Source organism: Phyllostomus hastatus, unplaced genomic scaffold (genome assembly GCF_019186645.2).
Source record: "Phyllostomus hastatus isolate PE091 unplaced genomic scaffold, TTU_PhHast_1.1 phas_scaffold_1066, whole genome shotgun sequence".
NCBI lineage: Eukaryota > Metazoa > Chordata > Mammalia > Chiroptera > Phyllostomidae > Phyllostomus > Phyllostomus hastatus.
In genome coordinates this window covers 34,533,180-34,559,011 of record NW_025334004.1, presented here as the reverse complement: position 1 = coordinate 34,559,011, position 25,832 = coordinate 34,533,180, and the positions used below count along the sequence as shown (strand labels likewise).

General features: G+C 60.8%; 1 protein-coding gene across 2 annotated transcripts in view; it reads right to left on the bottom strand.

Moving 5' to 3' along the window:
• The window catches only part of INPP5A (inositol polyphosphate-5-phosphatase A), a 141,672-nt gene that overhangs the window by 82,593 nt on the left and 33,247 nt on the right, over positions 1 to 25,832 (bottom strand). For both annotated transcript variants that reach the window (XM_045853845.1, XM_045853844.1), the window contains exons 2-4: positions 18,289 to 18,330; positions 5,828 to 5,928; positions 2,574 to 2,661 (exon numbers count right to left, since the gene is read on the bottom strand). In XM_045853845.1, coding sequence (XP_045709801.1) covers positions 2,574 to 2,661; positions 5,828 to 5,928; positions 18,289 to 18,330 — 231 coding nt within the window. The remainder of the gene's footprint in view (positions 1 to 2,573; positions 2,662 to 5,827; positions 5,929 to 18,288; positions 18,331 to 25,832) is intronic.

The window sequence follows — 25,832 nt, the reverse complement described above, 5'->3', positions numbered from 1 at the left end:
CTCTGCACTGAAGATTTTCCAGCGTGAGCAGTTAATGCTAAAAATTCTTCTCCAAGGTGTATTTCATACATTCTGAAGAATCTGTTTATTTTTTTATGTAATTGGAGATCTCTTTTCATTTCCCTTGACTTCCTCTTTGACTTAGGTTCTTGACAAGTTATTCCCAAGCGTTCGGAAGTTTTCATTCTCCCCCTTGTTCACCTCGAGCTCACCTCCTCTACGGCCAGAGGACACGGTGTGGATGCTCTCAGTCCCTCAGACACGCGGAGGTTGTCTATGGCCCAGATCTCGGCGTGTCCTGGCGGACGGCCCGTGTGGACACAAAGGCCTGTCCTGTCCAGGCGTGGGAACGGCCTGCGTTGCAGCAGCCAGGGGGAAAGGCCTGGACTCGCGCCCCGGACACGGCCTCACGCCCCGGCCACAGGCTGCCCGGCTCCGGCGCGGAAAAGCCCCGCGGCGAGCCCTTGTCCTGCAAAGTCTTCTCGCAACCCTCCAGTCTTCAAGTGACAGCCACTTCTGCGGGGCGGCGGGAGCTGACGGCCACCCCCCCCGGTCTGTGCCCCTCTTGCCCTCGCCCTTGCTGGTGCTGTGCCCTCCTCTGCGGCTGCACATGCTGGTGTCTCACTGGGGTCCCACGGGTCATGAGGTCACGGTGGTCATGACGTCTTTCTGTCCGCATGCAGTGTCGATCACCGAGAGTGCCCACTGCCCGGACCGAGGTCCGTGCGTCCTTTCAGCTCTCGGCTCTCGGGGTGCGTCCCCGTGCCGGGCGCGCACACACTTGAGGAGCCGGCCCCTACCCTACGAGACGCCCTCCGCCCTGGAAACCTCCTCGACCTGAAGTCCAGGTTGGCATTGACACAGCCTCTCCTGCTTCCGTTCACCTTGTGTCTGCAAAGCACACTGTCCTCACCCTCGTGTTTTAAAACGCACGTGTCCTCTACGTAACGGAGGCTGCGAGGGCCCAAGGACAGTTTACAGGAGGACGAGGGGACCGATGCCTGCCGTGGGACTCGGTGGCGTTCACAGCAGAGCCAAGGCAGTGGGCAGAGACCGACGCTTGAGCACGGCAGTGGAAGGGGGGCCCTCTGTGTAGCTTGCCGGCGGCCGTCTGACCCAGGTGTGCCGCGGCACACGAAGTGCATCCTGCTCGAAGCTCGCTAGGACTGGCTCTATGGTCCGTATGCTCTCATCGAAGACCGAGAAGACTCATGCATCATCTCCCCACGCGTCTGTCCGTCTCCTCCCCCCGCCCTCGGGGACCCCAGGCACACGTCTATCACTGACACCGACCGCAGGGCAGTGACGCCCTGTGACTCTTCACCCGTCCCCTCTGTGTGCTTCATTCTGAACAGTCTCCACTGCTACATCTTCAAGCTCACCGTCTTTTCTGATGCAGCCCCCACCCAGCTGTCAGCCCCGACGAGTGTGTTTTCCTCCAGCCGCCGCAGTTTTCACCCGGGAAGTCCTGCTTGGAGCGGGCAGGGAGTTGGGTTATCGCAGGGGAAAGCGTGCCTGGGGAGGGTTTACTTAAAGGAAGCATCCAGGAGGGAGAAGGGGAAAAGCAGGGCAGAAAGGCAGGGGCTGTGTCCGGACCTCGGGGCGCCTGCGGGGCTGGAGAAGCCGGTATGGCGGGCCTGCGGCCTCAGGGTGTCTGAGCAGCTTGGAGGAAAGGCCAGCTGGAGTGGAGTGGAGTGGAGGTACTGCCAAGGAGACACCAGGGACGTGGGACACGGCAGGTGCAGCTAAAGGTGGAGACGCGACTCTGGAGACAGTGGGTGTCTCAGCAATGGAAGGACACCACCTAAGTGGCACTAAAGCCCCAAATTTCAAGACGAGAAACTGACAGAAGCCTCTTGAACCCAAAGGACAAAGTTACTGTCTCAGCCTGGGGACACGGGCATCCCTGCCCCTGCTGCTCCGTGCACAGGGTGCCCCCTCCCCACACCGGGCCCACGGCGCCCACGCCCACAGAAGCCAGCACACAGCGCCTGCTCCAGGCCGGGCTCCCAGGCGCAGGACAAGCTGAGGAACGAGGCACCCTTGCCGACTCCGCCCCATGGAAGAGGCCCGCAAACAGGCACCTGCGCGAGCGGCACGACGGGCCGAAGGTGAGGCGGCACGGGCCGTGGGCACAGAAGGCAGAGGAAGCTAAGCTTGCACGGCGGCTCCACAGCTTCTCTGCAGCCAGGACGCGTGGACGTGTCCTCCAGACCTGCAACCAGCCGCTCGCAACCCGGCCGGTGTCTGCTCCTCCCAGAACCTGCCCCCGTACCTGTGGCTGTGCGCCTCGCTGGGGCTGCGTCCCAGGTGTCCCCTGCCACCCAGACCGAGGACTCCCAGAGGGGAGGGACAAGGCTCTCCCAGTCCCACGGAGGTCTGGGTCTCTCTCCCCCGGGGCCAGCCCCTCGGGCGGCATCCCCCGGCTGTGTGGAGGGAGACCCCCACGCCGAGGCTGTCTGGGGCCCCAGGAGCCTGGCCGGGCCCGGGGGAGCCTGCAACGCAGCTACCGGTTCCCCGCGGCGCAAGAGGGCGGCGCTCCGGCGGCGCTCCCTCGGGGTGCGGGCACTCACCGTGAAGTGCTCCTGGGACCTGTAGTTCTCGTCCAGGTAGACGCGTGCCCGGTTATACTCCTTCATCGCGTCACTCGACAGCAGCTCTCTGGAAGGAAGAGAGTCCTTCAGTCACAAGTCACACAGACACCCACCCGCATGATGGCCTGGACAGCACGTGTGACATCGCCCTGGAAACACCACTGACCGAGGTGAGAAGGTGGGTCAAGGCAGAGAGAAGGGGAAGAAAGGGGGAGGAAAGGGAGGGAGGGGTGGCAGGAGCTAAGACCCAGGAAAGCCCATTGAAGGCGCCCTCCCAGTGATCTCTGTAAACGAGGCTGGCGCAGGAGCCCCCAGCACCCTGGAGACCCCCACGGGCACCAGAGTGGGCACAGGAAGCAAGGGGCCTGCCTGCTCACTCACTGGTCTGTCCCCCACCCCCTGCTCCACGACAGCTGGGGGCGCGGAGGAGGAAAAGGTGCCATGTGACAGCCAGTGCGTGGGGCAGGGGAGGGAGAGGACGAGCCTGCAAAGCACCCAATGGATCCTCAGGCCCTGACTCCGGGCAAGAGCAAAGCCCCAGGTCTCTGCAGAAAGAGACGAGCCTCAGACACGGAGGCTCAGCCCGGGCACAGAACGCTCCTGCCACGTCACCTCAGACACCACTGGCCCGTGAAGAAGCAGCAGAGCAGGGCCCATGAGCTACAGCAAAGCTGCCAACAGAAGGAGACCCACGAAGGGCAGGGGCGGCCGGACTCACGGAAAAGCCTCGATGCAGCTGCCGTGGACGCGACCACGGACTTGAGGGAAACCGTGAGCATGAAGACAGACGCGAATATGAAAACCACCGGAGACTCCCAGAGCTGGAAAATGCAGTTTCAGAAATAATCTCACTGGCGGGACCTACGAGTGGACGGAAACCTACGGAAGGAGAGATCCTGGAGGGGAGACGCAGCCCCAGACACTGTCCAAACCGCGCGAGGCGACCGAAGATGGAGAGCGGAAGGGCCCTGCTCCCGCAAACAGGTCTAAGGACCAAGGGAAGGGCAGGACACGAGAAACAGCATTTAAAGAAATAGCAGACACGCTTTCCCGAAGTCTGATTCAAACTAAGCCTACAGCCTGAAAAGCTCCAGGAGCCCGACGCCGCAGGAACTCGGAGAAAACCAGACTCAGCGTGGCAGTGGAGTGGCTGCGAGCCGGCCCCCAGGACAGGGTCCCAGCGCAGGAAGCAGGGTGCGGGACGCAGGCGGGCGCGAGGTTCCGCTTGCCCAGACCAGCGCGAGGCCGGGATGAGGGGCGGCCCCACAGGGCTGCACGAACTCGGAGGGGCTGGGGTTCTGATGCAACAAAAACGTTGTCCAAACGGGAGGACCACCAAGGCTCTGTCTCAGGAAACAGAAGCTGAGAGAACTCGCGGGGTGCTGAGCTGCCGTGGCAGAGAGGTGCCCAGGCCGAAGGGAGGCGGCGCCAGGTGCAGACCTGGAGCCCCTCGGAGTGCAGGTGGACCCGGGGACGTGCGCAGCGCTGGCTGTTGAAGGCCAAGCCACACGATGCGTGTCGTGTGCAAACCCCTGCCCCAGGAGAGGACAGGACAGGGCAGGGCAGGAGGACGGGACCACGGGACGCAAGGGGCCGCTGTGACTGGGCCAGTAGGGCCCATGGACGAGCCGACGTCCGCAACTCCCCTGCACGCCCTCTGCTGGGCGAGGCCCCGGTTCCCCAACGGCTGCTTTTCTTACTGACACACGGAAGGTTTCGTGTGCTGAGCACTGATTTCCGTCAGTAAGGTGTGTTGCAGCTAACTTTCCCCACGTGTGACCAGAGTTTCACTTTGTTTGCAGAGCCTCCCTGCCCACCCCAGTGCCGTGGGACTTCTCTCCCGCGTTTCAAGCTCACGGTCCCTGCGCTCCACCCTTGGGAGCAGACAGAGAGCCGCCGTGGGAAGCAGGATGCAACTCTGTGCTTCCCGGTAGGTGACACGGTGACTCGCTCCTGCACCAGCCTGGGGAAGTGCATGGGCTGCACTCACTGGGGCCGGGGCCACACCGCAGCCCTGGCTGCCCGCCCCCAAGGAGGCTCCGCACAGGCGGAGGAAGACTGGGAGTCACCGTTCCTGCAGCCGGGCCTGACCCTCTGCTCATCCACGGTCACTTCACTGGGAGTCTGTCAGGTGCTGAGAAAACATTTGGAATGACTGGAATTCCCTAAAATTATAGTTTAGGGAAAACTTGGCAGTTTTTAAAAACCTGCCCTTTAACAAATTTCCCCGCAATTTAACAACTGGAAACATGGATGGGTGCTGAGGACCCCAACAGGAGGCCCGAGGCTGGCACCAGCGGCTGGAGGCACCCCAGCTGAACAGCAGGTCAAGAAGGAGCAAGTCCACAGATCTGGACCCTCCCGTAGCCCGGCACCTGCCCCCGCATCCCCGGCACGGAAGCCTGGGGCGACCAGCTCAGAAGTCAGGAAATATTACCTCCCCACACTCCTCGGGGTGAGCAGTCACCGTGCCCAGAGTCTGGGGACAGGGGTGGGCAGGCAGTGCCACACTGTAGGGACACGGGGGTGGAGACAGCGGTGCACATAGGCAGGGAGGCCACCTGGGCCAGAGGCAGAGCAGAAGAGAGGAAGGTGCTCCAGCAGCCGCCAGCACTGGCAGCCAGGCGGGGACACAGCCTTTCTGAGCGGGAACTCACAGACTGAGACCCTGCCCCTCCGACTTGCTTCTGCCCACGGCCCACACGTCCACTTCCAGGTCCGTGCCGAGCCCTGGAGCCCCTGCTTCCTCTGCAGAACCACGGGGCTTGGGTGTGGGTGCAGCAGCCTCTGGCTCCTCCCTCCCAAACAACAGAGCGCCCCTCCCCAAAGACGCAGGAGCTCTGCCCCCTCTCGCTGTGACCAACACAGCTGTGAGCTGCTACATGAAACCTGTCCTGTCTGTCCATCTGTCCACCATCCTCAGCAGCAACAGGCTGGAAGCCATCAGACCACACGAGGTGTGACCCCTGGCACACACAGGTGGGATCCCCCACCTGGGACCCAGGGCTGAAGTCTCTGAGCCCAAGGCATCACTGTCTCTCTGCTGTACCCCTCCCAGGAGGCGCTGTCACCTGCAGTGTCCCCAGGAGGCGTGCTGTTGCCCACGTGGGCCACACCTTTTCTCTCTGGAACACTGCAGCTCGCCCACGGGGCTTTATCGGGTGAGGCTGCACCCACGTTTCCACGGAAAGCAGGGGCTCGGCACGTGACAAACTTGACGAACTTGGACTTACTTGACAAACTTGTCCACGTGCGACATGGAGGCCTCGTAGTTCTTGCCCCCGAACTCCTGGCAGTGCAGGGCCATGAAGTGCGGCTTGTGCGTGTGGACGACCTGAGGAGGAAGCACAGGACAGGGCTGGTGAGACCTCGAGCCCCTCCAGGCCCCATCTTTCCCCGGACACGCAGCGACCCTGAGGCAGCAGGAGATGGAAGCCCGGGCCCGACTGGCGGTCCCAGGGTCTGGGCCTCCACAGGCTCTAGAGGGCCTCTCGACCGAAGTTCTGCTTCGGCCGCTGAGCCCTGAGCTGGAGCCACTCCTGGCTGCCCGCCCCCCTCCCCGGGGCTGGACAGAGGGTCACAGGCAGACCTCAGAGCCGCCCTCGAAACCTGAGAGATAACTCGTCACCTTTGCCCCCACTCTGACCGTCGGCTCCCGGCACGACCCCAAGCCCCTGGCCCCAGGGTCCTGGGACTTGGCCCTGTGTCCTGTGTCACCAACACGCTGCCAGGGAGCATGGGCTTTGAGCACCAGCGTCCCGCTCTCCTGGACAGCGTGGCTCGCAGGAAAAGACTCGGCCTTCCTCTGCCGCTGCTCTCGGCATCCTGTGTTCGGCTCTGCCGACTCCGGGTGGAGACTCGCCGCCCTGTGCCGTCACTGGGGGCTGCGGGGGGCTGCTCGGGCAGTGTCACGCCCGTGCAGAAGGGGGCTGGCAGCACAGAAGGCCCACGTCTGCGATGGGAGTTCTGACAACGCCGGGTCACAGCACGAACCCGTGTCTGACCCTCTGCGGCACATGGGGTGGCTGGGGTGACCCCCACGGGGGCTCGCTCCGCAGCCGGGTAACCCACAGGTCACGTGAGTGTTGACCAGCACGTGCTCACAGAGGGGACAGTGCGTCTCTGATGGGGCCACTACTAGGGAGATTCAGTAGTTGTGCCAGGAGAGCCTCGAAGGGGCTCTGCCCAGCCCCGGGTACAGTCGGGAGGAGGGCTCCTGTGAGCGGAGGGACTGGGGAGTGGGGGCCACAGGGCCAGAAGGCGGAGGGCGGTGGTAGAGACACCCCGGGCCCTGGCGCTCCTGGCGGCAGGGAGGTGCTGTTCTCCGCATCCCCGGCCAAGCTCTGTCACACCAACTGCGCTTGTCCTCCTGCCGGCTGCACACACTGGGCTCTGTCCCTCTCCTCCAGCCTCCTGGGCACTTCCCGGCACGGAGTGGCACGGACTGGCTCTGGAGAACTCACCAAAACCCTGCACACTCGCCGTCCCTCCCTGGCACCCTGTCTCAGAGGCGGCCCCCGCACAAGAGGACCGACACCTAGCACCCCGACGGCAACCCCAGGGACCCAGCCTGGACCGCCGCTTCCTGCTGCAGCCGGCGCCCAGCGGTCGGTGCAGCGGCACCCCACTGGCCCAGGGCCGCTGGGCCGCCTGGGGACAAGGGCTGTGCCGTCGTGGACAGAACGTGACTATGCCCAGGACTCAGCCAGGCCGGGCCAGAGAGCTGGCCGCGGGGACGGAGGACGTGGGCACCGGGCCCTGTGTATGCTCTGTGAGGGCTGTGTCGCATGGGTGTCAGTGGGGCACGTGACCTGCAGTGCGGTTGGAAGCCCCCAGGGCAGCAGCCGCCCCTCTCGAGGGCAGACGGGGGGGGGGGGCGGGGGGCGCTGGTCCCGCAGCAGGAGAGCGATCAGACCCAGCCTTGTTGTCAGCGGTGACAGGGAAACACGGTCCACAGTATGGGCTGTGTTCTTTCGAAAGGGGGAATTCTGCCTGATCGGTGGGGCTCAGTGGGTTGGGCGTCATCCCACAAACCGAAAGGTCACCGGTTCCTTCCCAGTCAGGGCACACGCCTGGGTTGCAGGCTAGGTCTCCGGTCGGGGGGCGTGAGAGAGGCAACCAATCAATATTTCTCTCTCATATTCATGTTTTCCTCCCCCTTTTCTCCCTCCCTTCCCCTCTTCTCTCTAAAAATAAATAAAATCTTTAAAAAAAAACAATAAAAAGGGGGAAAATTCAGACCAGGAAATGTGTTTAGGCCACATGGGGAGGCCAGGTACTCCTGCCTGGCCCTTCCCTAAAGCTGGGTGTGGACGGAAGTTCCCTCGGGCTTTTCCCATGCCCCACTGGACCCATGCACGGGCTGCACCCCATCCTGAATGCCACCCCCAGCACCCAGGTTGCTGGGCACAGGGACGCAGACCCGGGACGCACCAAGACGGCCCCACGGCACCCAGCGCCCTGCTGACAGGACAGCTGAGGGCAGAGGGGCAGAAGCCGGGGAGCACGGTCTGAGGAAGGGTGCCGAGGGTGGGGGGAGCACGCAGGGAGCCGGGAGACAGACCCCAGGGGCCTGGAGCCCAGCTGCTGAGCGTCAGGAGAGCGCGGGTCAGGGGCCACCACCCTTCGTCCTGTGTGGGGAACGGGGTCAGTTCCCTGGGGTCTCACAGCGAGCACCAGCCTTGGGGACACAGGCGGGCACAGGCAGGGGAGGCAGCATATCCAGCCACACTCAGAGGGGCCACACCCACCGGGAAGTCCCACTCTCTCCACAGACTGCAGCCGCCTGGCACGGGGACCAGACAGACACAGCAAATGAATAACCCAGAGAGAGCGAAAGAAGGGAACCCAGAGAGCGGGGAGCAGCCGGAGGGGGCCTGGGACAGGACCTCTGCCGGCCACCTCTGCTAGACCAAACAGAGCAGAGCCCCAGCCACCAACAGCAGAGGTTACAAAGACCCCGCAGATGGCCCCACACTGCGAGCACGCGGGGCGGCACTGCAGACGTGCAGACGCACAGCCCGGCTCCAGGGAGACGAGCCGGGGGCCTGAGGCTCAGAGGCCTGGGGTCAGGAAGCCCGGGGCCTGGAATCACGGGAGAGCCCGGCTCGCCAGCAGGTCCTCAAGGAAGAGGCTGCAGAGCGTGGGCACTGTGTGCGACTCCGCTCTGGGGAAGGAGGGAGACGGGGGCGGGGGGGCAGCCGTGGGCAGTGGAGACAGAGGAGAAAAGACGGAAAGGGAGAGTCAGACCCGCTGAGACAGACAGATACTCGCAAGCCCCTCACATACCTGGACTTGCCTGGATGGACAGAAGAGGGTGCTATTACACTAGGAACCCCGTGAAACACTCCAATACCATTAAGGTGAACAAAAGAAAGTTCAACAAGTCCCCACAAAGCCGATGCAAAAAGAAAGAAAAAGTTTACACATACGAACAGAGGAAAAGGCCCCACCCAGAAAAAGTCACAAAGCAGAATGGAATTGCAAGCCTACACAGCAACAGAATTAAAGGGAAGGCACTCGAGCGAGCCTTTGAGAGTGTGAAGAGCGACCCTAAGATAGAAGCAAGGGGCCGGGGGTGAGACAGACAGTGAGTGCTGGTTAACCCAAGGGCAGAACGCTAGAGACAGACCCAGTCGTCATAGAGAAAGAGCAAATCACGGCGTACTCACGGGGCATCTGCTGGTGGGGGGAGTCACGTGGGCCCTGACGCCAGGGAAACAGGCCGAGAAAGCATACACGGCAACAAGAAAGTGGGAGAGAGACACGGGAGCGGAAGGGGGCGCAGAGCGCCCGCCTCCTCGCAGTCCCGGGGAGAAGGACCGAGGGGCCCAGTGCCGGCATCTGCAACGGCAGCCCACGGACGTGGTGGGAGGGCTCACAGGGCACCTGAGAGACGCAGCCCAGCGCACAGTTCGACCGCGAGCCTCGGGGATAAGGAAACAATCCTCGAGATCTCCAGGGAAAAGGCCAGTTAACACTAAAACTTTAAAGAATATACAGACTGGCCCCAGACTTGTTGAAACCAACATATAAATCAAGGTAGCAATGGAAGAACCTTTTTTGAAAATCCAGTGCAATAAAGTGTAACCCGAGGGTTGTCGGCTCTGCCACGTGTCCTGCAGACACCAAAGCCACAGAAAACACCCCGCCCACAGAGATCTGGGGGCTCTACGGCTGCCAGCCCCTCGTGAGAAATCCACGGGGGGAGGCCTGGGCAAACACTTTCCGTGAACACCCAGATCAACCTTTTTGGATTTGCGGCCACGGCGTCTCCGTGGCAACAGCTCCACTCTGCCAGTGTGGACATGGCGGCCGCAGAGGAAGCCACGGGAGCTGGTGAGGCCGTGCACCAGGCCGCAGGCGGGGTGCGGCTGGGGGTGGGGGTGGTTTGCTGACCCCAACACCGCCCACTGGGGTTTCCAGTGCACGCAGGCCTCACACGTGTGCCACGTGGAGACCTATTTGGGTTCGAGGTTTCCACGTCGTACCTGTCGCGGCACAGTGCCAATCTGAAGCAGACGGTAAAACGTTCAGACCCATAAACCATAAACCTAGAGCTACCATTTAAGAATATTTTTAAAAAGTGAAAAGCAACAGAAAAATTGAAATGGGTGCACAACAATGAGATAACCCAAAAGGAACCGGGAACGGAGAGACAGGAACGACAGCCCGGGGCACAAATAGAGCTTGGCCACGGAGCGGCCGGCCCACGCCCCAGTGGCCGGGCTCAGGGCTGCACCCTGCGGGGAGGCAGCCTCGGGCCCGGGGGGCCGCTTCGATCAGCCGAAGTTAGATACGTTTGAAACCCAGCGCTGGCCGCATTTCAAGTGGTGCACAGCCACACGCGGCCAGCGGCTCAGTGCTGGATGGTACAGACACCGGGCCACCGGCGTTCCCTGGCCCCTCAGCCCCTCGCTGGCCAGGAGTCAGCGCTAAAAATAGAAGCGGCCAGGCCTTGTTAGGCTTTCTCGCGAGAGGAGTGTCTGAGTGACCTAAAAAGGAATCGCATCCTCCAAACAGCCCAGTGGGAGCCGGATCCCCGAGACAGGAGGCAGCAAAGGGACGAGGGGTTTCTGCAGGGAAAAGATGACTGTTTACCAAGCCATGGAGACACCCTGCTCGGAAGATCGTCTGCCCACCCCTGGCGGGGCTGGTCAGGGCTCACTCGGCATACCCGGGCGGCCCCCTCCTCTTTCCAGGGGTGCACGATGTGACCGCAGCTCCCAGTGGCCCTGAGTGGACCCCTCCTAGAGTCCACACCTGCACACAGCCACTGGTCAGGGCAGCGGCAGCCAGCGGCACCTCCTCGCACAGGATGCTGCACGTCTCTGAGATCTCCCCGGGGGGTCAAGTGGCCCACCAGTGAGGGGGTCTCCCTGCCCACATGCTTGGGATGTGGGCCCCTCTGAAGGGGGGTTGAGGTTGTCTTGGTGCTTGCCGGCTGGGCTGGTGGGCTGAGCGCAGAAGCCGAGTGGCAAGCCTGTGGGCAGGGCAGCCGCTGTTCACACAGGTCTGGAAAGCTGGACAAGGGACTGCGTTTGTACAGAGGCAGGAACATGGACGCAGGCACGCTTCACCAGACTGCGGCTCTGGGACACCAAAGCTCTACGGCAGCCGATGGGTCTTAACCCGAAAGCACTCAGCCCTCTGAGGTGGGAGCAGGAGCACGTGGGCCTCCCGCTGCATCTCAGGGGCTCGCCTGGCCTTATACTGACCACAGGGGTCAGCGGTGGCCACAGCCTCAAGGTCACAGCACAGACGCCACAGAACCACCTCTGGGAACCTCCTGCCTAGAGCCAGCTCACCAAGCAGCCTTCCGTCCAGCTCGGTGTCCACTGGGCCACTTCAAGCTTGCAGGGGACTGACCACTCAGGGGCCAGGAAAACTGGTTGTTCACTGTCTCATTGCAGTGATGTCCCCACGGCCCCCGACCTTCAGGTGCGCTCCCTGCCCCTCCCAGCCCCCAGTGACCTCTCTGCCCCATCATGGCCCCTCACACCCACCCCAGTACTCCCACCCCAAAGGGCCCGCCTTGGCCCCTGGGGTGCCCCTGCCACCCCCATGCAGGCACCAGCAGACATTGTCTCCTCATCTGTGCCCTGGGCCCAAGAGCCCCACGTGAGCCCCAAAGAGCCCTGGACCTTGGCCACCCTAGGGCTGTGACCCTGGGTGCTCCTCCCCTCTAGGGCCCCGGGGTCCCACCCTGCCTGCTCGTCTAACTGAAGTCCTCCTCCTTGCCTGAATGTCCAGATCTGCCCTCCCCACTGCCCCACAGCAGACGGCCTGCCCTCTGTCACAGCAGGAGCCGCCTCCCCATCTTGAAGTTGCTGTGTCTCTGCTGCCTTCCTCCACCCTGCCTGGCCGAGGAGGGACACTCAGCCCTGCCAGCACCGCTGACCCCACTCTCCTCCCTCCATCGGCAGGCACGCGGTCCAGTCTGCTCAGCAGCCCCCAACAGACACCCCCAGCGGGCCCTGCCCCCAGCTCCATGTCCCTTGCTTGGCCGCGAGGATGGTCGTGGGAATCGTGGGCTCGGTCTTGTGACAGACTACTGGGCTGTGTGGGCTGGGCACCTCTTGTGACCTCTTCAGACCTCAATTTCCTCATCTGAAGAATGGGGTGCTGAGCGTGGCCACACCACGGGCTGCTCCGACGGGGTGGGAGGGGCCGGGTGCAGCAGGCAGCGGCCCTCCCTGCGCAGCGGCAAGAACCACGACGGAAGGGACAGGACAGAAAACACAAACACACGACCACCTGGACTCCTGCAGCCAAGCGTTTCCACGCATGTGGACTTAACATAACTGCCTGCAATGTTACAATGAACGTGACAAACCTTTAAAGGTCCAGACTGTCGGGTGCAGGGCGGTAAGCTACACAGGACCCTAAAGGCCCAAGGGAACCTGGCCCTGTTGGGGCTGCTGGGGGGAGAGGAGGCAGGAGGCTGGAGGCTGGAGGTTGAGGAAGCCACTGTAGCCGGCCAGGGGGAGGGCAGAGGCACTGACAGGCAGGTGGGAGATGGGAGAGACAGAGCAAGAGTCGGGGGCATGGGGACCGGTTGGAGGATGCTGGCCGAGCTGGGAGCAGAGGGTGGAGCCACTCCATGGGCAGGGCCCAGAGGCATCCAGGTGGGGCAGCAGCCGGGGCTGCGTGGCATGGAGGTGTGGGGACCAGAGAGGAGTGGGGATGGGTGCGCAGCGGCCCGTGCACCACAGCCGCATGCACGGAGGGCGGGGCCTCAGCAGCAGTGGCATGGCGCCACCAACTCCGGGGCCTGCTGAGCCCCTTCTGCCCATGCTCCTGCAGCAGCCGGCCCTCCTGTCCCCGGGGCCTGGCTGCCGCACCTGCTGGGTAGACGGACTCCGATGGCATGCGGGCATGCGGACCTGAGTCTGGCGCCTCTCACAGGGGCTCACAAATAAGGCAGCTGCAAACGTCTGTTTCAGGTCCCTGTGTCAATAGACATTTGCAGACATTTGCACTTGGAGTAGCTTCACAAGCGAGGCACCGTTTTGTTTCCCCACGGGCAGGCGTGCCGCCTCATCAGTGGGAAGGTCCTTGGGGTCTCCCTCTCCCGCCTGGTCCATTTCAGCGGCCCCGGTTGAGAGACACGTGCCAACACCTCCCTGTGCTCTGCCCTGGCATTTCCCTGAAGGCAGGGATGCCGCTGAGCACCTTTCCATGTGCTTATTTACTATTGTGTCTTCTTCGGTAAAATGTCTGTTAAAATCTTTCATGCATTTTTAACTTGGGTTCTTTGCTTTCTTTTTATTGGCTTTTGAGAGTTCTCTGTACAGTGCAGCTCCTCATCACGCGTGGTCTGCACATACTGCCACCCCACCTGGGACAGGTCTTTTCACTTACTGACAGTGTCTCACAGACGAGTTCCTGATTTTAAGTTCTGATTTATCATCAATGTTCTGCTTCCATGAATTGTACTTTTGGTGTTATATCTAAGAAATCTTTGCCAAATGTAAGGTCACAAAGATTTTTGTTTTAGATTTTCTCCTAGACCTTTTGTAATTTTAACATTTAGGTCTACAACCTATTTTAATGTTTGCATATGCTGCAAAGTATAGAAAAAACCTTTTTCGGCATGTAGACATCCAGTTGTTCTGGCGCCAATGGTTGAAAACACCGCACTTTCTCTAATGAACTGCCTCTCCCCTCTGCCTGTCACTTGGCCATCTGTGCGGGGGTCCCTTTCTGCTCCATGACCCATAGCTCTGTCCGTCTGCCATGAGGACAGTGTCTTGAATGCAGTCGATTTACACTAAGTCTTGAAATCAGACCGTGTGAGTCTTTCCAAAGCTGTCTTGTTTATCCTCGTCCTGGTGCTGCCCCCCTAAGCCCTGGAAGCACCCTGCAGTCTTCTCCCCAGACGCCCGCGGAGATCCCGGTGGGCCCTGGGTCAGACCGCAGGCGGGTCAGTGGCGTTCTCAAGGGAGCTCAGCGAATCTCCCCACCCAGGTGCACGGTGTCTCTGCACTCCTCCTGTTTCTCTCATCAGTGCTCCATCTTTTTGGTGTGCAGATACTAGCGTGTTCCATCAGACTTATATGCAACTATGTCAGTGCTTTCAGAGGTGTTATTTCCTAAGTTTCGACTGTTCGCAGCTAACATGAAAAAGATGTTTTCAAAGTGACCTCAGATGTTGCAAACTAAGTCAGTTCACTGGTGTTCATCTTAGGAAGGCATGGACTCCCCAGGCCTAAGAAACAGGCGAGTCCTCTGCTCTTTGGAGTCCTCTCCCGAGTGACACGGCTCTGCTCTTCGAGTCTGGCCTGGGGACCGGCAATGACCTCTTCTGACGCAGTGCTGCTCGTGTGTTCGTGTGTCCACAACCTGTTTGCTGACACGTAACACAGGTGCACATGCACAGACTTCATTTGTCAGAGTTTCTGCACTTCCTGCACGGAGAATGTCGGCCTCCCCTCGGGCGCTCAGCGGGGGCGTGTCGCAGGCAGGCAAGGGAGGAAGTGTCACACAGGGCTCGCTCTTCCTGAGGAGGTTCATGGAACTGTCGTTTCTCTGGTCCTGGAGAGCGTTCTGTGGGAAAGTTGGGCAAGATTTGAACTAAACAAAGAGACAGCCATTGAGGCCATTTATTTCTTCTTTGGTGCTTTATTTTCCAAAAACACGCTCCTTTCACAGAGGCTTTCAAACACAGAGTTGGTCACAGTATTTACCTTATTCTCATTTTAACGCTGCCCCCGCCCCATTTCTGAATTGGCCGTATCTGTCTCCCGCCCTCAGAAGCTGACACAGGAGAGCGAATGAAACCCCAAGTGAGCAGAAGGAAGGCCCATCATGCCGAGATCTGTGAGGACGGGCAGGGGCGGGCCTGGAGCCAGACGCAGCTCTCTGCGGCCACAGCCGTGCCACAGCTGGTCCTCTCCCGCCCAGCCCCGCACTCCTGCCTCTCTGCCGCCTAGAAAGTGGGGTCACATGTGAGCAGCACAGCTGTCCCTCTTACCTTGCTCGGGACCTGCCGGGAACACCCTCCCGGCCACCAGCGGCTGGCCCGCCCCTCTCTCGGCCGCTGCTGCCCTGTCCTGCCTGATGTCTGAGGTTTGAAAACCACTGTTTCAGATGTTTTCTGCTTTTAATTTCTTTGAGCAGGAGGTTCCTCCACATCGGTGGAGGCAGATATGCTCAACACAGTACTTTTTAAATTGTCACAAAAATTGTGACTTTTAAATGGACAAAAAAATGTCAGGGGCTTGTTTAGCTCACCTACTGGGGTGTCTCCAGTGTGACAATTCTGTGAATTCTAAAAGCCGACGGTGACGCACACATCCCCGACCGCAGGGACACAGGGTCCAGGGAGGGCAGTAATTACGGGCCGGCTTTGCGTCTATTCTGCAAACTCCTTCCAGCACCGCTGACAGGAGACTCTATTTGAGACACTTAGAACACCCTCCTAGTCTGCCCATTGACAAATAATAAATATTTATTATCACAATAAAAAATCTTCAATACTCGCTTATTTTGTATTTGTATGCAAGCCAAAATTGTATCAATTTTAGAATTGATCAGTAACATTACTATAAATTTGAACAACCTAAGGTTCATCGACAGAAAAACTTTAATTTAATTTCGATGATGACCTATTCATATGATAAAGTACTCCAAAGCCATTAAAATGGGTAGTACATATTAATCTACCTACAAACACTTCCTCGTTCACCCCCAAACCGCGGGCTGTGAAAGCACACTGACTCAAGGACCAGCTGAGGGAGGCTGCCGGCGCCGGTGCATGGACGGACAGACGGTCAGACACGGGGGTGCGGACCTCAGAGCAGGGCGGGGTGGGAGTGGGGGCATGTATTTACTTATGCTCTCCTGCGTCGTGCAACTTCCCGAGTGCTGCTCAGCGAGGAGCTGCTGAGCACGAACGGCGCGTCAGACACGCGTCCGGGTGCTCGGCACGCGGCCCCGAGCAAGACCGGTGCCCGCCCCCGCGAGCGCACGTGCAAGTCACCGTCTCAGGAGCGGAGAGGGTTGAACCGAGCAGCCTTGCCCGTGGTTTGGAGAAGTGCGGTCAGACCTGCCCAACCGAGGCAGAAGGCTGCTCCTGCCTGGAGCTGCAGGTCTCCACGCAGCCTCTGCAGGAGCTCTCCTGACCCCCACGGACCTGCAACCCCAGCCCCCAGGTGGTCCACTTCCTTCCCAGGCCACCCCTGGGCCACCCTGAGGGGTGTCTGAACACCTCTCTGCAGGGCCAGGGCACACCCAAGGGCAGGAGTGTCTGGCCCCCAGCACCTGGCACCTCCCGAGCAGCGGTCGCCGCCCCTCCTTACAAGGGCATGGGCCTGTCCTGGGGCCCCACCCTCATGGCCACATGTCACCCCAATCACCCCCAAGGCCCCGTCGGATACCACCCCACTGGGGTCCGGCTTCAGCAGGAATCTGGGGCACATGCACGCAGTCCATGGCAGAGTGGCACCAGCACCTGCACGGGGCACTGTCACTGTGGGACAGCCACGATGCCCCACATCTCCTGGGGCCGCCTCTCAGGGACCCTGCCTGAGGGCAGACCCCTGCGCCCGAACAGGCTTCCCGCAGGGTCCCTTGGGGTCGGCACTGCCAGGAGCCCTCCCAGCTTGGAGCCAGGCCGGAGGCCCGCTCGCCCTTCCTGGACGTGCCCTCACAACCTCAGACTCTGCCGCACACGGAGCCCCCGAGCCCCACCTGTGAAAATCACACAGACAGAAAAGCGAAGGAGCAAAAGCTGCAGCGTAACGTGACAGACCTTTTCGCCAAAAGCGACAGACCCAGGGGCCAGGAGCTGGACTGGAGGGCTCGGGCTACCCCCCGGGACTCTCGCCCCATGGCTGGGACAGAGGTGGGACGTGGACCCTGTGCAACCCTAACCAGAGGGGGCCTGCCCGCCCCAGCACAGCTTCCCGATGGACCTGTCACAGGACGCGGCCTGCCAACCCGGCCTCGACCAGGGTCCCTGACACCAGGCATCCACCTGGGAAGAGCAGAGTGTGGGGAAGGAAGGGTGCAGGACCCCCCAGGCGATGGGACGCCCGGTCCCCGTCACTTCCTGAGACCCCCCTTTGCGTGTCCTCTCACCTGCCCCATCCCCAAGGGCATTCCTTCCTGACAACCCTGTGCCTGGGCCTCAGCTCCTCCCCAGGAATCCGCCTTCTGCCCGACACCCAGCACGGCCCCTGGCAGACAGTGCACGTCAATGGGTGAGGGAGGGACGCCCCTCCACACATCGTCGGGGGACACACCTCGATGGACGGCAAGGGACAGCAATGCCTGCCTCGAGTCTCTTCCCCTGGGTCCCCACTGCCCACTCCAGAAGGGGAGTGGGACCCTTGCTGCCCTGACCCTGGGGCCTGAGCACTGGGGGAGACGTAGATGTGCCAGCACTGCTGGCCCCACAGTTCCCGGCGTTTACTGCAGGAGGTGGAGCCGCTGGGCCACCCTCACTGGCTGCGCATGGGCCACCCTAACCCAGAGCTTGGCCTGGGACAGCCCTCTGGGCCGCAGCCACACTCACCTGCCTGCCACCCCAGCTGAGATGGACGCCCTTCCCACCCAGAGGGGCCTCTAGAACGCCCCACCTGCGATCTGGCACACACGCCTGGCACATGCTCCACCGAGGACCACGTGGCCACCTTGCTTGTCCTTCCTGTCGTGGAAGGGCCTCAGCTGTCCTGGGCTGTGCCAGTTATCCGTGTCCCCAGGACCAGAGCCCTGTCTGCCACATCACAGAAGCCGCTCAGCCTCCAGAGCACAGCTCCCCGAAGACGGGGCCTCAGCCAACAGCGGCTCAGCAGAGGGAGCTGGAAGCTAGCCTGGCCCTGACAGCACCTCCCCGGAGAGCCACCTGCACTTTCTGCCCAGACCCCACGGGGCCCCTCTGCATGGTCTTGTCATGCTGCAACCCTAGGACCCATCCAAAAGGCACCCTAATACCCCCACAAGCTTGCGGCAGCCTCCCCTCCAATAATGAGGAGGCCCCGCCCAGCCGGGAATCCTGGCCAGAAGGAGGGGTGGGAGAGGGGCCCCTGCGGAGGAAGTGGGCAGTGAGGCAGGAACCGTGACACCTGCCCTCATCGGCTCAGGACAGCCACGCCTGCGCGCCACGCGGACACACGCGCCTTCCACGGAAACACAGTGCTCATCGCACGGGCAGTCGGTCCGGCAGAGCCGCTGCCGCAGCACTTCTCACCTGGTAGAACTCCCGAAGCCAGTTCTTCTGCAGGTGCTCTGGCTGCAACGAGAAGAAAAAGAAAAGGCGGTCAGACCACGGACCCCGCCCCGAACCGCCGCGAGCAGAAGCTGCTGTGATGAGGACCTACCTGCAGACCTCGGGGTGGGGGTGGGGGTCTCTGCGTGGGGCGGGGAACCCACTCCGCACGGGGGACCCGCTCTGCACTTGAGGAGGGCACTGCCACCTCCATCGTCACCCTCCCAGGGGAGCAGAGACGACAGTGCCCGAACAGAGAGCGACCGGTTAAAACTGGGCGGAGGGTTTGAGCAGCAAGACCGACAAGCACACGGAAAGATGCCGAGCACATCAGCCATCAGGAAGGGCAGATCCAAACCACGGGGCTGCAGCGCCCACCCCCCTCCCCTGGGGCGCAGAAACCGGAGACGGGACCTCAGATCCTGCAGGTGGGAACGACCGGGAGGGCCTCAAACTGCTGGGCACGGAGTCACCATGCGGTGCAGCACCCCACTCCCAGGTCCACACCCAACCAGGGAGAATGACGCCTGTGCCCACACGGCCGCCGCATCCCCAGGGTCAGCCGCAGCAGCCAGCGGGCCGGAGACAGGAGAGAGCATCACTCGGCCGAGAGAGGGCGGAAGCACTGACCACTGCAGCATGGAGGCGCCTCCCGGACACAGTGCGAGGGAAGGAAGCGCATGGGCCGACCACACGTGGCTCTGCTCTGTGGGACGCGTGGAACCACGAGTGCACAGGGACAGCGGGCGGCGAGGTTGCTAGGCTTGGCTGTGGTGGTGGCTGCCCCCCCACCCCATGGACACACTGAAACCACTGCCCTGGGTGCCCCACCCCGGCCAATCCCACCATCTCGACCACACCCGCCGAAGGGACGACACCAGGTGACGGAATCAGGGCCGAGAACACGGTCCGCAGGGCTGCACACCGGCAGTCTCAACGTGGCTCTTTGTACTGTGCGTACACGCTCTGCCTGCCTGGCACGGAAGCCCCCTCCCCCGTCTAACTCCCCTGATGCTTTCCTGAAGACGTAGGAACATCCTAACTTCCTGAAATCACAACTGATTTACAGTCTACTATCCTCATATCTGCCTCCAGTCTCGTCCCACCAAAGGTAAGCAGTTCAACGACAAAGCACCACGTCAGTGAGGTGACCGGGCGCATGTCCTCCGGTCCCTGTTCCGGACCAGCCGGCACGGAGAGAACCGCGAGGAGCATGCCTGACCATCCCTGGGGACCCTGTCAGGGAGACGGGCACAGGCCACCGCAGGAACAACTGGAAGCACCGAACGGCTCTGTCGGTTGTTGCTCCGAACTTCTAGAAGACAGGCCCTTAAACAATCAGGCACAAACAAGCCTGTGTGCATGCCCGTGTACGCACATGCACACACGTGCACACGCACTTAGGCATGTTCTCTTGCCAAGACCAAACCCGCAGCGCTTGCCAGCGCGTGCACGTCCCACTTTCCATACAATCAGCCCCGCCCACCACGGCACCCCTTTGTCGGGGCCCTGCCCCCCGCAGGCGGCGGCACCGCGACCCCCTCGGTCTCACCCCGCACGCCGCGGGTGCACGGGCTCCGTGTCCACATGACTGCGTGGTGGCTCTGTCCCGGAGCAGCTCCAGGCAAGGCCTGGAGGCCACGCGGACGCCAGCCTCCTAGGAGCTCCAGCCCATGTTTGGTTAACACGGAGTTATTTTTAAAGCCACTAAAATAAGAATAAGAGATAAACACACAAACTAGATCTTAGAGAAACACTCTCATTTTAGCCCAAAGTGGAGGCTGTGCTGGGCTCTGCCCTAAAGAAACGTTTTATCATTTTCTTCAGGGAGAAGGAAAATTATATGAGTCAACATTTTGAATTTGCATTAAGAAGGAAGAACGTTACAGAAGAAATAAATAAAAGTAAAAAAACCAGAGAAGTTCTTCAGTAAGAGTCTCAGCCAGTCGTGATAAAATGTGGTGGGCCAGGACGTGCCAGAACATCCTAGAGCAGGCAGGGCCCAGATTCCTGCGTGCCCCACCTGAGGCGCCCTTCCCCCGTGGGGGCGGGACCCTGGAGACGGACCAGGTGACACTGCAGGGCAAAGGTGAAGTCGCTTCACAGACTGATTTCCAGCCAGCTCACCGCCAGCTGATCAGAAGGGTGTGTCCTGGGTAGGTCTGCCCTTGTCAGGCACCAGGTGACTCATCCAGGAGAGGCTCTGGGAGCTGGATTCTGAGGACAGGACGCTTTCCCGCAGCCCTGCTGGGAGAGCTGCTCCAGTTCCACAGCCCCCAGGGGACGGCCCCCACCCACAGGCCGAGGGCGCACGGACAGACCCTCCCTCCCCCGGCCGGTCTCCGGGGCGCAGCCCGAGGAACCCTGAGCGGAGGGCTCAGCCAGGCTGTGCCCAGTGTCCTGGGTTCATGCCGACTGCTCACACGGCAGGGAGAGCGCGCCCACGTGCTGGTGCACCGGCGGCTGCTCGAACACTCTTGCCCCACCCCAACTTCATTAGGACACACGGCGCGCGTTTCGGGTCTCATCAGTCACTCTGCCCTAGCAGTCAGCCGCTGTCTGTGGCAGGCCATTGCGCCGGGAGACTCTTGTCCCCGAGTGCTGCCGCGTGGTCAGTCCATCCGTCTGCCCGTCCCTCCCGCCGTGCCCCAAGTCATCAGCCTCATCAGGTGATGACTTCACTTACGTATTCAAACAAACAACCTTCGTATCTTGTTAATTTATGTTTTCATGGGCTTTTTCCTTTCTCTTTTTTTAATTTCAATAAAATTTGGGTTTGTATTTATCCTTTCTGTGTTCCTTCAGTTTATGGCATAGTTCTGTAATTTAGCTTTTTTAGTGAAATGTTTCCTTTGCTTTTATTACTTCTTGTTTAACAACAACAATTTCAAATACCGCTGCATCTGTTATCAGAACTGTCACCTGCCACACAGGGGTCTGTGCCTCCCTGACATAGGCCCCTTTCTCCTGGAGAAATTCAGCCACGTCCACTGTGGCCGGGACCCACCAGGACCCCAGCAGAGACACCCTAATTACCTCCCAGCACTGTTTGAGCGCATTGCCAAGGCCGCAGGGAGAGAGGTCAGAAAGAGAGGCCAGCAGAGGCCCAGCGGTGCCCGAGGGGAGCGCTGACTGCCCACATCTGCACAGGCAGGACAGGGCACCCGGGACACCCAAGGACTCAACGGTACACCTGATAAAACAATAAAAGAATTTAGGGAAGAACTCCATTTACAATAGCAATATAAAGAAAGATGAGGCCCTGGCTGGCGTAGCTCAGTGGATTGAGCACAGGCTGAGAACCGAAGCATCGCAGGTTCGATTCCCAGTCAGGGCACATGCCTGGGTTGCAGGCCACGGCCCCCAGCAACCGCACATTGATGTTTCTCTCTCTTTCTCTCTCCCTTCCCTCTCTAAAAATAAATAAATAAAATCTTAAAAAAAAAAAGAAAGATAAAAGTTAGGCTTGACCTGTAAAAGGTGAGAATTTGTCATTCCCGGCAGAAACAGAAAGCAGCCCTGAGTCCACGACAAGCTCTGGTTCTCAGGAGGGTGACTCAGCACCATAAAGCCGCCCGCTCTCTCCAAGTTGGCCCAGAAACGACAGTGTCCCCCACCCGTGTGTGACCCACCCCACCCAGCCTGAGCCAGATAGGCTGATGCTAAAGGTCACACGGAAAAATACACTATGACTCAAAATCCAAACACCATATTTAAAAAGAATGATACTTTCAACTACAATTAAAAAAAGAAAGAAAGAAAAAAGAAGAAACTTCTGCATGGCAAAACCAGAAGCAAAATCAAAAGGCCAATGTCAAAATGATGGACAATGTCTGTCACATAAATAACAGTTACTCTTCCTAATATGTGATGAACTCTTAAAAGTCAGGGAAAAGCAACAAGAAATCTGACAGGAAAAGGGGAGAAGACCCAAACAGAGGAGTCACAAAGAGGGTCTCCCCACGGGTTTCTGTGTGAACAGAAACCGCCCTTTCTCAGGTCAGAGCGGGCAGTGGGCCTCCTGAGGTGGAGGCCAGGCACAGGCCAGGTCCCCTAGGTGTTTTGCTAAAATGACGTCTAACCCAAAATAAACGGGAAGAAACCAGCAAGGACCCCCACAGTGGGACACCCCACAGTACGAGTGGTCTGGACTCTGCACAATGTGGAGATCAGAAAGACCAGAGGTGGTGGGGGGTGGGGTGCAGAACGACAGACTGATACAGACTGAAGAACTGTGGCCCCCAGACCAGCCTGTGAGCCCTGAGCACGCGCTAGAAAGGAGTAATGAAGGCCACTGAGGCTGCTGGAGACAACAGGGGCAACGTGACCGTAAAGCGTGCGTAGACGCCTTTGTACCTGCGACAAGTGGCCGGAGGAGGCCCCTGTGCTCAGACACGGTGACGCCCCTCGGTGGGTGTGCCTCTGACGTCTCTGAGCATCACGACGTTGGCAACTCACTTTCTAACTGGCCCCCACCCCACCTGCTCTCCTCCGTAGCCCCTCCGCACCCCGGGAGGGGGGCCTGTGCAGTGGGCACTGGCCAGCCCCCAGCTGCCTGGGGCCAGGGCAGATCCTGGCGGGACATGAGCAGGCGGAGGGTGCAGCCTGGGTGTGCGGCAGTGCAGCCTGTGGCCCTCAGCGGAGAACTCAGCTCTCACTGAAAAGCCCCCTCCACCCACCTCTCGCCCAGCTCCAGGAATCGCCCCCACCGACCCCTTAGTGGTTGCCTAGAGGTGACAGCCTGGCCAGCGGGGGGACCCAATGCTCTTGGTGGCTCATCCTGCCCACACCAGTCAACACTCCATGAGTGGCTGCCCCTCCTAGCGTCCCCTGGAACAAACTCCACATGCTACCCAGGCACCCTGGCTTCTCCACCACTGTGTGGGCGTGCTAGCTCCAGCAGCCCCTCGCTCAGCGGACCCCATGCCACCGCCCTCTGCCCAGCACCACCTGCTCGGCAGCCTAAAGCACACAGAGAAGGAACTTGGCTCCGAGAGCAACAGGGCCAGGGATCCAATCCCAAGTCTCCCTGCAGGGTCCTAGGAAAGGCACAGGCTCCTCCAGCCAGGGTCCCGCAGGGCAGATTCAGGCCACAGGAGAAGGCAGCCAGCTCTGGGGCGTGCTCTTGCCCACAGCAGCCCTTTACCATTAGGACAACCCCTTGTCACTGAATCCAGAATGCCACTATGTCATGTCAGCCACCCCAGGAGTTTCGGCACCCTGAAGGCTCTTCTCAAGCAGAGACGTTAAAATGTGAAAAACGTGCTTCTCCGAATGCATGACATACGGCACACATGGAGGTTGAACCTGTGAGCTGCGCTGTTGGGATTCTGGGGGGCACGGCGAGAACAGCCCGCCACCCACAGCCAACATGTTCCCGCGCCGCCTGCAGGCGCCCAGACGTGGGACACGTGAGTGAGCACCACCCTCCGCCCCACACAGCGCACACACGCCAGTCTGGCAGGCCGGGCAGGCGGGCGGGGGTGGGGGTGGGAGAGCTCCCTACAGCCACGTGCTTCTCTGGTCTGTGCTCTCACGGCCCCGAGACAACAGTGTGTGAAGAAAGGGACCCCCATCTCAGGCACCTGTGTCGGCAGGGAACATGACAGACGCTCAGACACATCCCGCTGGACCGTAGGTGTGTGGTTTAAACCCGCAGAGCCATTTGGAAGGAGCAGGTTCCCGAGGAAGCCAATGGCCGGGCCGTGCACGTGCACACAGGGGAAGGACGGTGCTGGACGCCGAGGACACTTGTGCAGAAGGGGGCCCCGCCCAGGGCCGGAGGACCTCCTGGTGGGCAAAGGCGCTGGAAAGCCCACTCCAGCAGGGGCTGCCTTGTGGGCACTGCTCCCCGCTGGAGCCTCAGTGTTGGGGAACCAGGAGCCCCCATTCTGCTCCCCACCTTCTGAGACCCCTTGTGCCCAGGCCCTGCAGGAGAGGGCGGGGCCGCATGGAGCTAAGGCATCACTGGCAGCACAGGATCACTCTCAGAAGGGGGGACGACTGTGTGGCCCCAGGAGCCACGCTGCAGCCTGGGTAACGGGCAGACTGGACTCAGAGCCACCCCCAGTCCTGGCGGCAGCATCCCAACCCACGAGATTACCGGTGCCAAGACACTGGACCCTCGTACCAAGAAAAGTGACCACCAGGACTGCGCAGGTAGGACATGCCCTATTTCCCCAAATAGCTCCTTAACCCTTTCGAACCCAGGCCACCTAATGTAAGTGCACCCTGGGCCTCCGTGCAGGGCCCCCAGTCCACGCTGTGCGATGCGCAGGAAACCCTGGCCCCGCCGCCCACTTATCCCTGCGGAAAACCGTTTCCTCTCGTGTGAAGGGAAATCTTGTCTGTGCAGTCAGAAATACACTGAGGCTAAAAATAGCCCCGGAGAAGGAAGTGACGGTCAGCCCTCCACTGAAGGACAAGTGTGTGCACAGGACAGGGGCGGCAGCGAGGCCACCATAGGGAGCTCCGAGCCATCTCTCTACCGGGCCTTCATCCCTCTAGCTACACTGGCACGGCCAGAGAATGAGGAAGAAAAGCGAGAAAAGAGCGAGGTCTTCCCAAGAAGGGCGGCCAGAACACCCTCCTCGCTCATCCGAGAAGGACAAGGCCGCTTAAGTCTCTCCGAGTTATGCCAAGGCTCCTCTCAAAGACGCATCCTCTGAAAACCCTAATTCACTGGGCAAAAGGGCATGCTGAACTTCAAACAAACATTTTCCTGAAAGGGTGTCCCAGAACATAACACAGTCAAAATAATTTACCATCACACAAGCTCAAATTCTAAGAAACAAAGCAAGTTTAACTCGGAACTCAGAGCCTCTAAAAACCGACACTGCCCGCCCGCTGGGCACTTTCTGCACGGGCCAGGCCTCGGGCTCAGCCCAAACCGGGAGCCCCTTCCCCCGCAGAAGTGCATCTGGCTGGAACCCTGCACCAGCTGTGGCACGGAGCGGGACACAGGCAGGGCCACGGCAGTTTCACAGGTCACAAGGACACCCACCTGCCCACCCCAACAGAGCCGCACGTCCCCTGGGTGCTCTCCCCTGGGAGGGGCCCCAACACCGCTGCACCCTCTCTGGTGATGACTTCCGGCCAGAACAGGAGACCCGCTGTGGCAGGACCCCCGGGGGCGGGACAGCAGGTGGAGGACGGAGGGCTCCTCACACTGGCTCTCTCTGTGCCCCTTGTCAAGGGGGTCTGTGGAAGAGGGAGACTGCGCAGAAACCATCTCGGAGCTCACCATGTGGCTCGTGCACCAACAGCCCGCACCCGGTCCCGGGGACGAGGGCCTGGCCCCTGGACCCCGAGTGTGCCCGGACTGGAGCAGGTGGCAGCGAGGGGGCCAGCGCACGGCAGTCCACGAGAGCCCACAGATGACGGAAGTGAAACTCCAAGTCCAAAATGAATGCCAGCAGGAGGGTGCAGGCGCATGAGGTAAGCTGCCGGGGACAGGAGACTGGGCGGCAGGGCCTCGGTCCTCCTCGGACCAGAGCTGGGGCCCTGCTGCTTTCGGTGCGCAGTGC